Source organism: Orcinus orca, chromosome 9 (genome assembly GCF_937001465.1).
Source record: "Orcinus orca chromosome 9, mOrcOrc1.1, whole genome shotgun sequence".
NCBI lineage: Eukaryota > Metazoa > Chordata > Mammalia > Artiodactyla > Delphinidae > Orcinus > Orcinus orca.
Window position 1 is genome coordinate 27,855,691 of NC_064567.1, and position 13,962 is coordinate 27,869,652.

The 13,962-nt window shown below is 39.7% G+C and overlaps 1 protein-coding gene across 26 annotated transcripts in view; it reads left to right on the forward strand.

Moving 5' to 3' along the window:
* CADPS2 (calcium dependent secretion activator 2) overlaps positions 1–13,962 on the forward strand; it is a 495,227-nt gene that overhangs the window by 227,951 nt on the left and 253,314 nt on the right. For all 26 annotated transcript variants that reach the window (XM_049714516.1, XM_049714526.1, XM_049714529.1 and 23 more), the window contains exon 7: positions 8,894–9,005. In XM_049714516.1, coding sequence (XP_049570473.1) covers positions 8,894–9,005 — 112 coding nt within the window. The remainder of the gene's footprint in view (positions 1–8,893; positions 9,006–13,962) is intronic.

Below are 13,962 nucleotides of genomic sequence, written 5' to 3' on the forward strand. Positions count from 1 at the left end.
CTACATAGAAGAAGAAGAAAAAGTCTTCACCAAGAAATATCAGAACAGATTTTAGTTCATGGAGACCTCCCTTTTTCTTGAATAGAAATATAATTTGAAAATGTCTTTTTTCTGTTCTAACAGATATCTTATGAAGCTGTAATAATTAAAACAGAATAGCACAGCTCAGGAGATAGATATTTAGGACAGAAAATTCAAAACCAACCTCAAGTTTATATAATAGTAAATGCATTTGACTTTTAAACCAAATGAGATTGGGATAAAAGGAAAAGTGAAACTGAAATTTAATATCACTACTAAATTTCAGACAACTTGACGATTTAAACAGTGGAAATGTGTGAAATAAATATAGGTTAATATTCATCTTTGGTTAATCTTTGGTTAAGAAGAAACTTTTAACGTCGGATGTCAACATCAGAGACTATAAATCAAATTGATAGAATTAGCTACCTAATACTTTTAAACTATACATTTTTTAAACTTATTTTTTATTTTTTTAAAATTTTTATTGGAGTATAGTTGATTTACAATGTTGTGTTAGTTTCAGGTGTACAGCAAAGTGAATAAGTTATACATATATATGTAGAGCCACTCTTTTTTAGATTCTTTTCCCATATAGGCCATTACAGAGTATTGAGTAGCATTCCCTGTGCTATACAGTAGGTCCTTATTATGTGTTTTATATATAGTAGTGTATATATGTGAATCCCAGTTTCAAAGTCATATATGAGTTAAATAGAAAATAACCAAGTGTGACAATATTTGCCATATGTATGGAAACAGTTAATGTCTATCTTACAAAGAGTTTTTAAAAATCACCAATTGATAGAAAGCCTGCTAAGAGAGAAATGGACCGTGGTAATAAAAAGGCAAGTCAGAAATGCAGATGACTAATAAAGAGAAAGTGCTAGACCTCAAAAGTAATTTAAAAGTACAATTTAGAGCCCTGTTCAGTTCTGTATGATTTAGTTTATTGTTTATATTTGAGTTTATATGTCTGTCTCCCCTACTACTATGAGTTTACTTAGTACAGGATCTGTTGTCTTGATTTTTTTTGAATGCCCACTGCCTTTCCCAATACCAGTCACATAGTTGGCTAGATAAAACAATGAAGAGATAAGATGATGGATGAAATAATTTTTTGAGTTACATATATCTTTAACTCGTTACTGCTGGTTATAATGAGGAATATAGACTGAGACTGCTTTTAAGTTCTTAGCTTCTGTAATCATGGTGCATTATGTGGTCACAATGAATAAGAATTTTGAGTTAAGGGATTTGAATGGTTTTTGACATAACTGTTGTACTGCTCATGGTTTTCAACATACTTTAAAACAAATATGCTATTAACTTCTGAGAATTCTTTCCGATCACAATATAAATCTAGTTCTCTAACTTCTCTGAGGCCATGGGAGGTATCTAGCGGTTAAGAATGCAGGGCAAGGGTGGAGAGAGATACGTTACAGAATAGAATAATAAAAATGTTTATTGTCTATAATCTTCTGTTAGAATATGTTTCAAGAGGCTAGACTTTGGTTGCTGACACTAGAATATGTCTGGCACACACAAGGTACTCATCAATTTTTTTTGAATGAATAAAAGTCCCTGATTCAGTTTTGTGTCCCCTCTTTTTTTCTCTTTTTTTAATACATCATGCATGGCTGTACATCACCTTCATAGCTGTCATAGGTAGCAGCAAAATATTCCATTGTGTGCCATATAATTGACATAATCCTTCCCCTAATATTAGACATTTAAGTTGCTTGCTTTTGCTATTATACCTAATGCTATAGGGAATATGTTCCTGCTTATACTTTTTTATTACACATTATTTTGTTAGGATAAATTCCTAGAAATAGTCTTACTGGATGAATAAATTGAACATATATTTTGGCTCCTGATACAAATTTCCAGCATACTTTATTTATTAGCAAATACATAAATAATGTCAGTTATTTCAGTTGTATACGAACTACCCTGTTTTCATAGCCACGAAGACCTGCAGGTGCTTTGTAGATATTTTATTGATTGGAAGATTTGCATTGGAAGTCTTAATCCTCATAAATAATACATTCATAGATGTAGAAAAAGGCAATGCATTTTGAAACAAAGCAAATTGACAGCAAGGGTAGTGTATTCTTTCATCACATAATACAGAGAAAATAGTAAGATGATAACTAGTATTAATTCCTGAAAGTGTTTAAACATGCCAATTAAGTAGAAAACAAGGAAATATCATGGTGAATATTGAAGATAGGCCTGTTATCTTTTTCCTTTCTTCCCTGACTTTTTTGGTGGGGGGGGGAGACTGGTTTTTAATTCATTCGTTACAGAATTCATAAGCATGTTTTAACTGTACATATCTTTTTAACTTATTTTTCAGAGGAGAAATTATCAAGGTGATGCCAGTTTGCTTGTATCCTAGAATGTTGGAATATATAAGGACTGTTAAGTGTCACCATATTTATATTCATGCACCCCTTAAAATTGCACATTTTTGTCAAATGTCCATAAAAACTTAGACCTCTGGCTGTTAGTTAGGATCTGCCAGTATCCTTGTGCCTCAGCTTCTCCCTGCCTGAAAGCTTGTTGTGTAAACTTTCCTCATTTCACAGGAGTTGGCCATTAGCAATCCATACTCTGCATACAGAGTTCCTGGACCTGGTTTGTAGGTAAATGTACTCTTGTGGATCGCCTATCAGGCCTCTGATATTCATCTATTTCCTGCCTTCATTGGCATACTGGTTTTGAGAATGGATACCCTGGATTCCCTTCCAAGTTATAGATTACTAATGATTTCTCATAAATTTTAACTCTTTGTTTTCTAATAAATTACTGTCTCTACTTGGAATATATTGATTAGATTCCTTGTCTGACTTCTCTAAGCTTGTCTGTACCTTATCACCATTCCTAGCATAGTGTTAGTTCTCTAATTTTACAAAAGTCTGATGGTTGAAAAGTAATCATGACCTTGGGATCGTGAAAAAATAAACTGTTCATACTTAAAGGGCATGGTTACTATGGAACACTTTATATCACCAAAAAGGACACCAAAAATTGACAAAAATACAAAGGGAAATTGACAAAAATTTCAATTTTGGTGGGAGACCTCGATACTTACACCTTGCTATATAAGGGATACCAAAAATCATCAAGGATAAAATAGATTTAAATAGCACAGTAGAGGAGGGACCTTCAACATGGTGGAGGAGTAAGATGTGGAGATCACATTTATCCCCACGGATACATCAAAAATACATCTATATGTGGAACAACTCCCACAGAACACGTACTGAACGCTGGCAGAAGACCTCAGACTTCCCAAAAGGCAAGAAACTCCCCACGTACCTGGGTAGGGCAAAAGAAGAAAGAATAGAGAGACAAAAGAATAGGGACGGGACCTGTACCTCTGGGAGGAGCTGTGAAGGAGGAAAAGTTTCCACACACTAGGAAGCCCCTTCCACGGGCGGAGACTGCGGGTGGCGGCGCGGGGGAAAGCTTCGGAGCCGCGGAGGAGAGCGCAACCACAGGGGTGCGGAGGGCAAAGCGGGGAGATTCCCGCACAGAGAATCAGGGCCGACCAGCACTCACCAGCCCGAGAGGCTTGTCTGCTCACCCGCTGGGGCGGGCAGGGGCTGGGAGCTGAGGCTCGGGCTTTGATCGGAGCGCAGGGAGAGGACTGGGGTTGGCTGCGTGAACACAGCCTGAAGGGGGCTAATACACCACAGCTAGCTGGGAGGGAGTCTGGGAAAAAGTCTGGAGCTGCCTAAGAGGCAAGAGACCATTGTTTCAGGGTACGTGAGGAGAGAGGATTCCTTCCCTGTCTGCCCACAGAAGGCAGAACACCGCCTAAATGAGTACCAGAGATGGGTGCGAGAGCCGCGGCTATCAGCTTGGACCCCAGAGACGGGCATGGAACGCTGACGCTGCTGATGAAGCCACCAAGAAGCCTGTGTGCAAGCACAGGTCATTATCCACACACACACCGCCCCCCCCCCCCGCCACCCGGTAGCCTGCCAGGGTCCCGTGATCCAGGGACAATTTCCCCGAGAGAACGCACGGCGTGCCTCAGGCTGTTGGAACGTCATGCCAGCCTCTGCTGCTGCAGGCTCTCCCCACATTCCAATTATAACTACCGTACTCCTCCCTCCCCTGGCCTGAGTGAGCCAGAGCCCCCGAATCAGCTGCTTCTTTAAACCCCTCCTGTCTGAGCGAAGAACAGATGCACTCAGGCGACCTACACACAGAGGCAGGGCCAAAACCAAAGCTGAACCCCAGGAGCTGTGCGAACACTGAAGAGAAAGGGAAATTTCTCCCAGCAGCCTCAGGAGCAGCAGATTAAATCTCCACAGTCAACTTGATGTACCCTGCATCTGTGGAATACCTGAGTAGACAACAAATCATCTCAAGTTGAGGAGGTGGACTTTGGGAGCAACTGTAGACCTGAGGATTGCTGTCTGTGACTGACTTGTTTCTGATTTTTATGTTCATCTTAGTATAGTTTTTAGCGCTTGTTATCATTGGTGGATTTGTTTGTTGGTTTGCTTGCTCTCTTCTTTTATTATTTTTAATACTTTTATTCTATTTTATTCTTTTATTATTTTTTCTTTCGTTTTTCTCCCTTTTGTTCTGAGCTGTGTGGCTAACAGGGTCTTGGTGCTCCGGCCTTGTGTCAGGCCTGAGCCTCTGAGGTGGAAGAGCTGAGTTCAGGACACTGGTCCACCAGAGACCTCCCGGCCCCACATAATATCAGGCGGCAAGAGCTCTCCCAGAGATCTCCATCTCAACGCTAAGACGCAGCTCCATCCAATGGCCAGCAAGCTCCAGAGCTGGATGCCCCATGCCAAACAACTAGCAGGACAGGAACACCACCCCACCCATTAGCAGAGAGGCTGCCTAAAATAATACTAAGATCACAGACACCCCAAAACATACCACTAGACGCAGCCCTGCCCACCAGAACACAGGCACCAGTCGCCTCCACCAGGAAGCCTCCACAAGCCACTGAACCAAACTTACCCACTGGGGGCACACACCAAAAACAATGGGAACTATGAACCTGCAGCCTGCGAAAAGGAGACCCCAAACACAGTAAGTGAAGCAAAATGAGAAGACAGAGAAATATGCAGCAGATGAAGGAATGAGGTAAAAACCCACCAGTCCAACCAAATGAAGAGGAAATAGGCAGTCTACCTGAAAAAGAATTCAGAGTAATGATAGTAAAGATGATCCAAAATCTTGGAAATAAAATGGAGAAAGTACAAGAAATGTTTAACAGGGACCTAGAAGAACTAAAGAGTAAACGAACAGTGATGAACAGCACAACAAATGAAATTAAAAATTCTCTACAAGGAATCAATAGCAGAATAACTGAGGCAGAAGAAAGGATAAGTGACCTGGAAGATAAAATATTGGAAATAACTACCGCAGAGCAAGATTAACAAAAAAGAATGAAAAGAATTGAGGACAGTCTCAGAGACCTCTGGGACAACATAAAAATGCATCAACATTCGAATTATAGCGGTCCCAGAGGAACAAGAGAAAAAGAAAGGGACTGAGAAAGTATTTGAAGAGATTATAGTTAAAAACTTCCCTAATATGGGAAAGGAAATAGTCAAGTCCAGAAAGTGCAGAGAGTCCCATACAGGAAAATTACAAGGGGAAACACGCCAAGACACATATTAATCAAACTTTCAAAAATTAAGCACAAAGAAAATATTAAAAGCAGCAAGGGAAAAGCAACAAATAACATACAGGGGAATCCCCGTAAGGTTAACAGCTGATCTTTCAGCAGAAACTCTGCAAGCCAGAAGGGAGTGGCAGGACATATTTAAAGTGATGAAAGGGAAAAACCTGCAACCAAGATTACTCTACCCAGCAAGGATCTCATTCAGATTTGATGGAGAAATTAAAACCTTTACAGACAAGCAAAAGCTGAGAGAGTTCAGCACCACCAAACCAGCTTTACAACAAACGCTAAAGGAATTTCTCTAGGCAGGAAACAAAAGAGAAGGAAAAGACCTCCACAAACAAACCCAAAACAATTCAGAAAATGGTAATAGGAACATACATATCAAGAATTACCTTAAATGTAAATGGATTAAATGCTCCAACCAAAAGAGCTAGACTGGCTGAATGGATATGAAGACAAGACCTGTATATATGCTGTCTACAAGAGACCCATTTCAGACCTAGGGATACATACAGACTGAAAATGAGGGGATGGAAAAGATATTCCATGCAAATGGAAATCAGAAGAAAGCTGGAGTAGCAATTCTCACATCAGACAAAATAGACTTTAAAATAAAGACTATTACAAGAGATGAAGAAGGACACACTCAGAGGTAAAATGCTGAAAATATTCCCTTTAAGAAGAAAGTAGGGGACGAGGGTTTGTGCCCCAGTCCGGGAAGATACCACATGCCGCGGAGCGGCTAGGCCCGTGAGCCATGGCCGCTGAGCCTGCGCGTCCGGAGCCTGTGCTCCGCAACGGGAGAGGCCACACAGTGAGAGGCCCGCGTACAGCAAAAAAAAAAAAGAAGAAGAAGAAGAAATTCTAGCGAATTATTAACATAAAATCCAAAATCCTAGCTACTTTGGTGGTAGTGTGGAGTAGGGGCGAGAGGAAGATGTGACCACTGCAGACCTGAACAGAGCTCTTCTAATGTCCTGGTACATTTTCCATCTTAACCTGAGCTGTGGGAATATCGATTTTCTTTTTATTATTATTTACATTGTATCTCACTTTTAGGCAACTTATATAGGATGTTCACAATAAAATGGTTTTAATGAGTAAATGAGAGACGTACCACAGTGAATAAAGATTGAAGAACAGTTGTTGAAGATGCTTGTTTGTCAAGGATCTGAGTTAGTAGGCAGTTTTCCGGAAGTTCGTGCGATCATGGGTGAGCACAGCTCTTTACATGTGCGACGTTATTTGTCTTATTGTATCCAACAAAGTGGAATTGGTAACACATTTCCTTTCCTTCAGGTAAAATTACAGGAGGATGAGGGTAAAAGACAAAACTCACCAAGTCCCTCAGTGATGGTTAATAGGGTCAGTCAATATTTTTCTCTTTGGAGAACTGCATATTGGAGTAGATTAGGAATTTCAAATAATCATCTAAAACTGTAATAATAGTTTCAAAGGATTTTTGACATTAGAGGAGACAAAATATCATTGATTTAATACACCAAAGAATTTTTATGAAGAGAATTTAATTTAAAAGATCAGCAAATTCTGTGGAAAACTATTAGGCTGTGTCTACATGACTACTAAAAATCATTGATTTCAGTTATAAGAAAATGTCTCCAAAAGTTAGTTTTCCAAATTTAACAACATGTTACTCAATAAAGAGAAGGGTATGTCATGGGCGTCAACTCCGGAGTTGTTATCCAGATCGGCTGACTGTATTCAAGGCTTAAGATTCCACACTCTAAATTAAGAATTGTTCTCTCCTTCCTTATTTTGGTTCTGAATCTATTTTTATTTTTATTCCTATTTTAGCTCTACTTTATCTCAGACCATCTTAATTCTATGAAATGGCAAAAAGATTCTTTGCTAATCAGTTTCTAGAAATCTAAAATAGAAATTAAGTTGCTTTCCATCCTGAATGAATCTCTCCCTTCCCTCTGAAGTATGACTTTAATTTCAAAAGAACAAAGTGCATCTTGAGGCAGGTTTCTTCAGTCATTGAAATGGCCTCTGCTTTTACTGTACATGTATCACAATGTTAAAAATTAAAACGGCTGTGATCGGAGAAGACATCATGATTATTTAGTTTTTGGTATACTTACGTCAGTTTTCTGTATTTCAGCTTTCTGAATAAGGTTTATAAAATAAAGTTTAGACAGTGCCAGGAATGTGGTAAACTTTTTTTTTAAATAAGAAATTGGTATTTTTATTTGATTATTTATTTTTAACAGGAATCTTATCTCATTAAGCCTCTCTTTTTCTTCCTGTTATGTCTGTTTTTCTCGGTGGTGTTTTCTTTATGCTGTGCTGAATATCACGTCTGATCTCAGAATTATGAGAAACATTGATAAGATTTTTTAGTATCAGGTGTGTGCTATCTGAGTCTGCAAATAGACTAGAATGAGTTGGTATGTGGTAAAGATGAGATGCTATTAATTAAAAGATAAGCCAAGGGAGCATGTTATTTTGTTATGATTTGAAAAGCCAGATATCGACAGACTGACTTCCTTCTTAGCAGAGTGTACTGGGAAATTAATGGCAAAACACTCCTATCTTTATGGTGCTTGTTTCTTTCCTTTTGACAGAAGCTTTAAAAAATCATGTAAAGTAAGGGATGAGATGATTACCTCCACTTTTAAAAATATAAATAAAATATCTAGTGAAGACTCTGTAAGAAGAGATGGTGTGAAATCTTCAGCATGCAAAAATAATTTCTGAGAAACGACCTCTTACACACTCCAACCGTTAACAGTTTTCCCCAGCCATCCATAAAAATTGTGTTGTGATTTGTGTTTGAATTAATAAAATAGGTTCCAATAGCTCTATCTATAATGCTCTACCTTTCTTTTAAAATTGAAGTATAGTTGATTTACAGTGTTGTGTCAGTTTTAGGTGTACAGCACAGTGATTCAGTTACATATATATATTCTTTAATGCTTTACCTTAACCTTACGGCACACTGTGCTTTGTACTCTAATGTGCTAATTTTTAGAACAGCTGAAAAATTATTACAAGCTGTAAAGCTTATTGTTATTTTCTTTCTTGACTGTGCCATCTGTCAGAAACAGAAGCAAAGATAAAAATCTCTGAGCCATGAAAGATTCTCCACTGCTTAATCTGCCTTCTAAGGAAACACATCTACATGGAAAACAAAATTAATGCTGCATTTCAAAGAGAATCTTTGTTACTTCATTGCAGGTGGGGAACCCAAGGAGATTTTACCACTACTCATCCACGGCCTGTGGTCAAAGTAAAACTCTTCACGGAAAGCACTGGGGTCCTGGCCCTTGAAGATAAAGAACTGGGAAGGGTGAGTTATGGTCAGCTCCGTGTTTCCCAGAGAGCACAATTTTAACTTCTCTTGATTTAGAGTTAAGGTGGACCAGTATGCAGTGTGTAAACCTTCTGTTCGTACATTAATAATTTATTTGTAATTTCCCACGAGCCCAGCTTACAGCTCTTGATTTACTAAACGTAATTGCTGTAATGGAGAAAGTGTTGTGATAGGCCTTGGGTGTTTAAGGGGAACACCTAAGGTCCTAGTCACTGACTGAGTCATTCTTGTCACACGTACTCCACTGGCCAATGAGTGAATGGTATAGGCCAACTTGTCCTTCTTGGCGAAAGGTAACCCTAGTTCAAACATTTCTGTCCGTGGGTTACAAGCATCCTCTTTATATTTGAAGTCATCTGCTCTTTATGTTCGTTGTGATTAGATTGATTACAGAATATCTCTTAAGTGTATTTATCTCTTGTACCTCTCTCATTTTCCCTGTGAGAAGGTCTTCGCCACACATCTTTTAGCATAGAATTGTTTTTTTCCTATAGTCACCTCCTCATACCTATAACATATTTATCCTCTAATCCAGTATCTCTCAGCTTCTTCTGACATTATGGTAGATGTGTGATCTTAACACCTCTCTGTGAAAGATTATCTGCAGTTTTGCTTACGAGGTAGATGTGTTCCAGTGAGTAGACTATAAAGTTATCTTCTGTAATGTGGATCTGTTTTACCCAGACCTGAGCACTGCTTTCATATATATTTTCCAGAAAATAAAGCCTTAAGAAATCTTACCTGAAAATTTCTGGTAATGGTGGATAGCTGGCGTGATGCTAGGTGTCGAAGGATGCTAGGATTCGTGTGTATGTTGGATTTTTTTCCCCCTAAAGTTGGGATTTCTATTCATTTCAACTCTTCCTCCTTTTCTGTATCCTTTTCACCTTTGAAGTTTTTTTCATTTCTAGGGATTTTGTGAATCGATACCCACACTCCAGAAATTGTGAGTCTGCATTCATATGCTAGATTTCCTCTTCTGTTTCCCTGTTATATGTATTTCTTAATACCTAAGAGAGCTAAACCATAATGTTCGTTCATTCATGTGCTTATATATTTGTGCATTTATTCATTCAACAAAGGTATACAGGTGGCATAATCTAAGAGCAGAACCCTGGAGACTGCACGTGGTCTGATGGATTTGTGAATCACGGTTTCTCATTTAAATTATTATTACATTCATTTTACCTTGTTTCCTTATTGTAACTATTTTTCACTGTGTAATAGCAGCCATTTTAAGTCTAAAGCTATAATGTAATTTAAGGTATTTTTAATTTATTTTTCAGCTCTCTAGATAGATATAGATATCTATATATATAAAAGCAATTTTTAAATTATGTACATGAGTGGTATATCTTCCAATCAGTTGTATATCTGAGAAAGACCTCATGCTCCCCTGTTCCTGTGATACATGAAAGACAATTTTTCTATCTGTATAAGAGTTTCTCAACCTCAGCACTATTGATGTTCTGAGTAGGATAATTCTTCGTTGTTAGGAGCACTCCTGTGCATTTTATGATATTTGGTAGCATTCCTGACCAGTCAATATATGCCAGTAGTCTCGTCCCCTCTTAAGTAAAGATGGTAAGAAATGTCTCCAGACATTGCCAAGTGTCCCCTGGGAGCACCCCTGCTTGAGATCCATAGATCTATGCTAATGACCTCAGTAGGTTCCATGATTATAAATGTTTTTTTGGGTTAATAACTTCCAATTTTTAAATTAGTTTTTTGGAGCTTCAGATTTGTATATCCAACTTGCCTACTTGGTATTTCTAATTGTGTATTAACAGATATCTCACACTAAATATTTTTGAAATAAGAACTTTTGATTAGCAACCCCATCAAGTCTTCCATAGGGGCCATTGTCAAGCAAGTGACCTCAGCATGCCCTTTTTTTCTTCTTCTTTGACTCTAATACCCAATCTGTTTGCAAGTTTTGTCAGCTTTTTCTTAAATTTATACTGAGTACGTTCACACTTTAACATTTCCTTGACCGTGATTCAAGACATCATTATTTCTCACTAGTAATAGTCAGCTTACTGCTTCCTCATTTGTCATCTCGTCCCTTCTGATCCAGCGTTCACACCTCAGCCACTATGACCTATTTAAAATTCAAAACAGAATCACATCATTCTGTCCTTAAAATCTTCCACTGTGTTCTCAGTTATTTGGAACAAAGAATCAGACTCCTCATCATAGTGTCGTATGACCAAGAAGGGTTGTCCAAGTGAGACCCTGGACAAGCAGCATCAGCAACACCTGGAAAATTGTTAGAAATGCAAGTTCTCAGGCACAACTCTCCATCTGTTGGCGCAGAAACTTGGGGGTGGGGTGCTGCAATCTGTTCTAACAAGGCCGCCTCATAATTTGGACACACACCAACATTGAAGAACTCTGCTCTGCCTGAACTGATCTCTCTCCAAATTCATCTCCTATTACACACTCCTTGCTTACTATCATTCTTCCTTCATGTTTGGCTTTCTTTCTGTTCCTCAGACATATCAGACTCCTTCTTGGTTTACACTTTGGGTCTTTAGATGTGTTATAATCTGACCACATGTGTGCAATTAGAAGAAAATTAGAAGAGAATGGTGGTCATCGCTGGAGGGTAGAGCTACTGGTAATGTTTTCTATATATTTACCTACTTTTATACTTAGAAACAGTAACAACATTTTAATTTGAAGAAAAAGGCATTACTGAGCTTTGTAGTCTAAAATGATATAACTCTTGTATCTGGGGATCTTAGTTTAGTGAAGTTTTTTAATTAAAATTTTGTGCGGTATTTGAAAGATGAGTAACACAGCCTTTAAAATAGATGTATAGCACAAGAAGATACACTAAATGGATATAACACAAGAAAACTGACAGTAACAAAAGCTGACAAGGATTCAAATCAACAAACTTAATCTTTGCTGGCGGAAATGAAAAGTTGTACAGCTACTGTGGAATACAACTTGCCAGTTTCTTATAAAGTTAAACTTAGACTTACCATATAGCCCAGCAGCTGCCCTCCTAGGTATTTACCCAAGGGTTTATACAGTTCATGTCCACACAAAACCTGCATGTGAATGTTTGTAACAGCTTTATTCATAATCACAAAAAACTGGAAGCAATAACATGTCCTTCAACAGAGTAATGGATAAATTGTGGTACATCTATGGAGTGGAATCCTATTCAGCAGTAAAAAGAAATGAACTACTAATTCATGAAACAACGTAGATGAAACTTAAATGCAAGTGAAGGAAGTCAGACCCAAAAGACTACATAATGTATGATTTGTTCTAAAAAAGGCAACATTATAGAAACAGAAAACAGATGAGTGTTTGCCATGGATTGACCCAGGGGGGAAGTGGTTGGCTGAAAAGGGTGTACAGGGATCTTTCAAGGTGAAGGAATTTTTCTGTGTGATACTGGGTATTGGATGTATGAATGTATGTATTTGCCTAAACACATAGAACTGTACGTCACAGGAGGAGATCAATCAAGATGGAGGAGTAAGAGAATGTGGAACTCACATGTGTTTGATAAATACATCAGAAATACACCTACATGTTGAACAGTTCTCACTGAAAACTAACTGGAAACTGGCAGAAGGACTCCTATACAACCAAGGCTGTAAGAAAGATACACATATGATCAGGTAGGAAGGGAAGAAAAACCATCAGGTTGGGACTTGTGTGCCTGGAAGGGAACTTAGAGGAAAAGGGAGAATACACGGCTGGACGCCTGCCCTGAGGAATGAGCAGTGAGAGCCACAGATTAGACATCCCAGTCCCAGGGTCCTAAACAGGGGACATGAACCACTTGGCTGGTTGGAGGCTCTGGGAACAGGAGGGCTAACAGGAGGGCTCTGGGAACACTGGGCTCAGCTTGTGGGCAGCACGAGCACACTGGCTCGCCCCCCAAGGCAGGGTGAAGAGAGGGCTGCTCTAGCAGCTGCCAGGTTTCCCAAGACATGGGATCTTGGGCAGCCGTGACTGGGGAGAAGACTCAACTGTGGGACACGGAGACTACCAGGTACTGGGGCAGAGCCTGGGTGAGGGGGTGGCAGCCATTGTTGGCACTTACTTAAGCAGCCCATCAAAAGCAGCCCAGATCTCTATGGCAGCCGCTCCATCACAGCTCATCACCCCCATACATGCTCAGAGTCCATGTGGGTCCCCCCCGCCCTGCAGTGTTGCTCCACCACAGGGCGAGGGTGGCAGAGGCTGGGGAGAGGGATCAGCTGTTAGGGACAGAGGGATTTGCACCTGAGGCTGTGTCTGAGCAGAGCGAGGGAAACTGTTGTGGGTGCCTGCACAGGCAGCATGGCAGAGAAAGCTTGAACTTCTGTCTGAGGCAGACAGGAGCAGAGAGCCCCCAAGGGCCCCATTTGCTTCAGCACTACCCCCTCTGGGGCAAGGGTCCCCAGTGCAGGGAGAGGGATAAACACATACTTAAACGGAATAGAGCCAGCTCAGGCCTGACCCTCAGGGAGTCTGCTCCAGCAACTTGGGATCAGACCACTCCCCCCAATAGGGTGTTGCTGGCCACTGAGCAGAGGGGAGGTCCTGCCTCACACCTGGCTCTAGCCCCTCCATCTCCAGCCCCACCCCCTACCAAGGTCATAGCTGCCAGAACACCCTGAGGAAAGATATGACTTGCATCCTCATCAAATCCAGCTCTCCTACCAAAGGCATTAGACACAGTCTATATGGGGACTCTCCTACATAAGAATACTCCTTCAGGACCACAACAGGTAACTGTTTCACCTAAATTCATAGAGGCAGAGAAAGTTCACCAAAACGAGAAGGTAGAGGGATTGCTCTCAATTGAAAGAGCAAGAGAAAACCTCAACAATTTGCAATTGAAACAAACAGTTTGCCAGATAAAGAATTCAAAATATTGGTAATAAAAATGTTAACTAAATTAGGGAAAAGAATAGATATACAC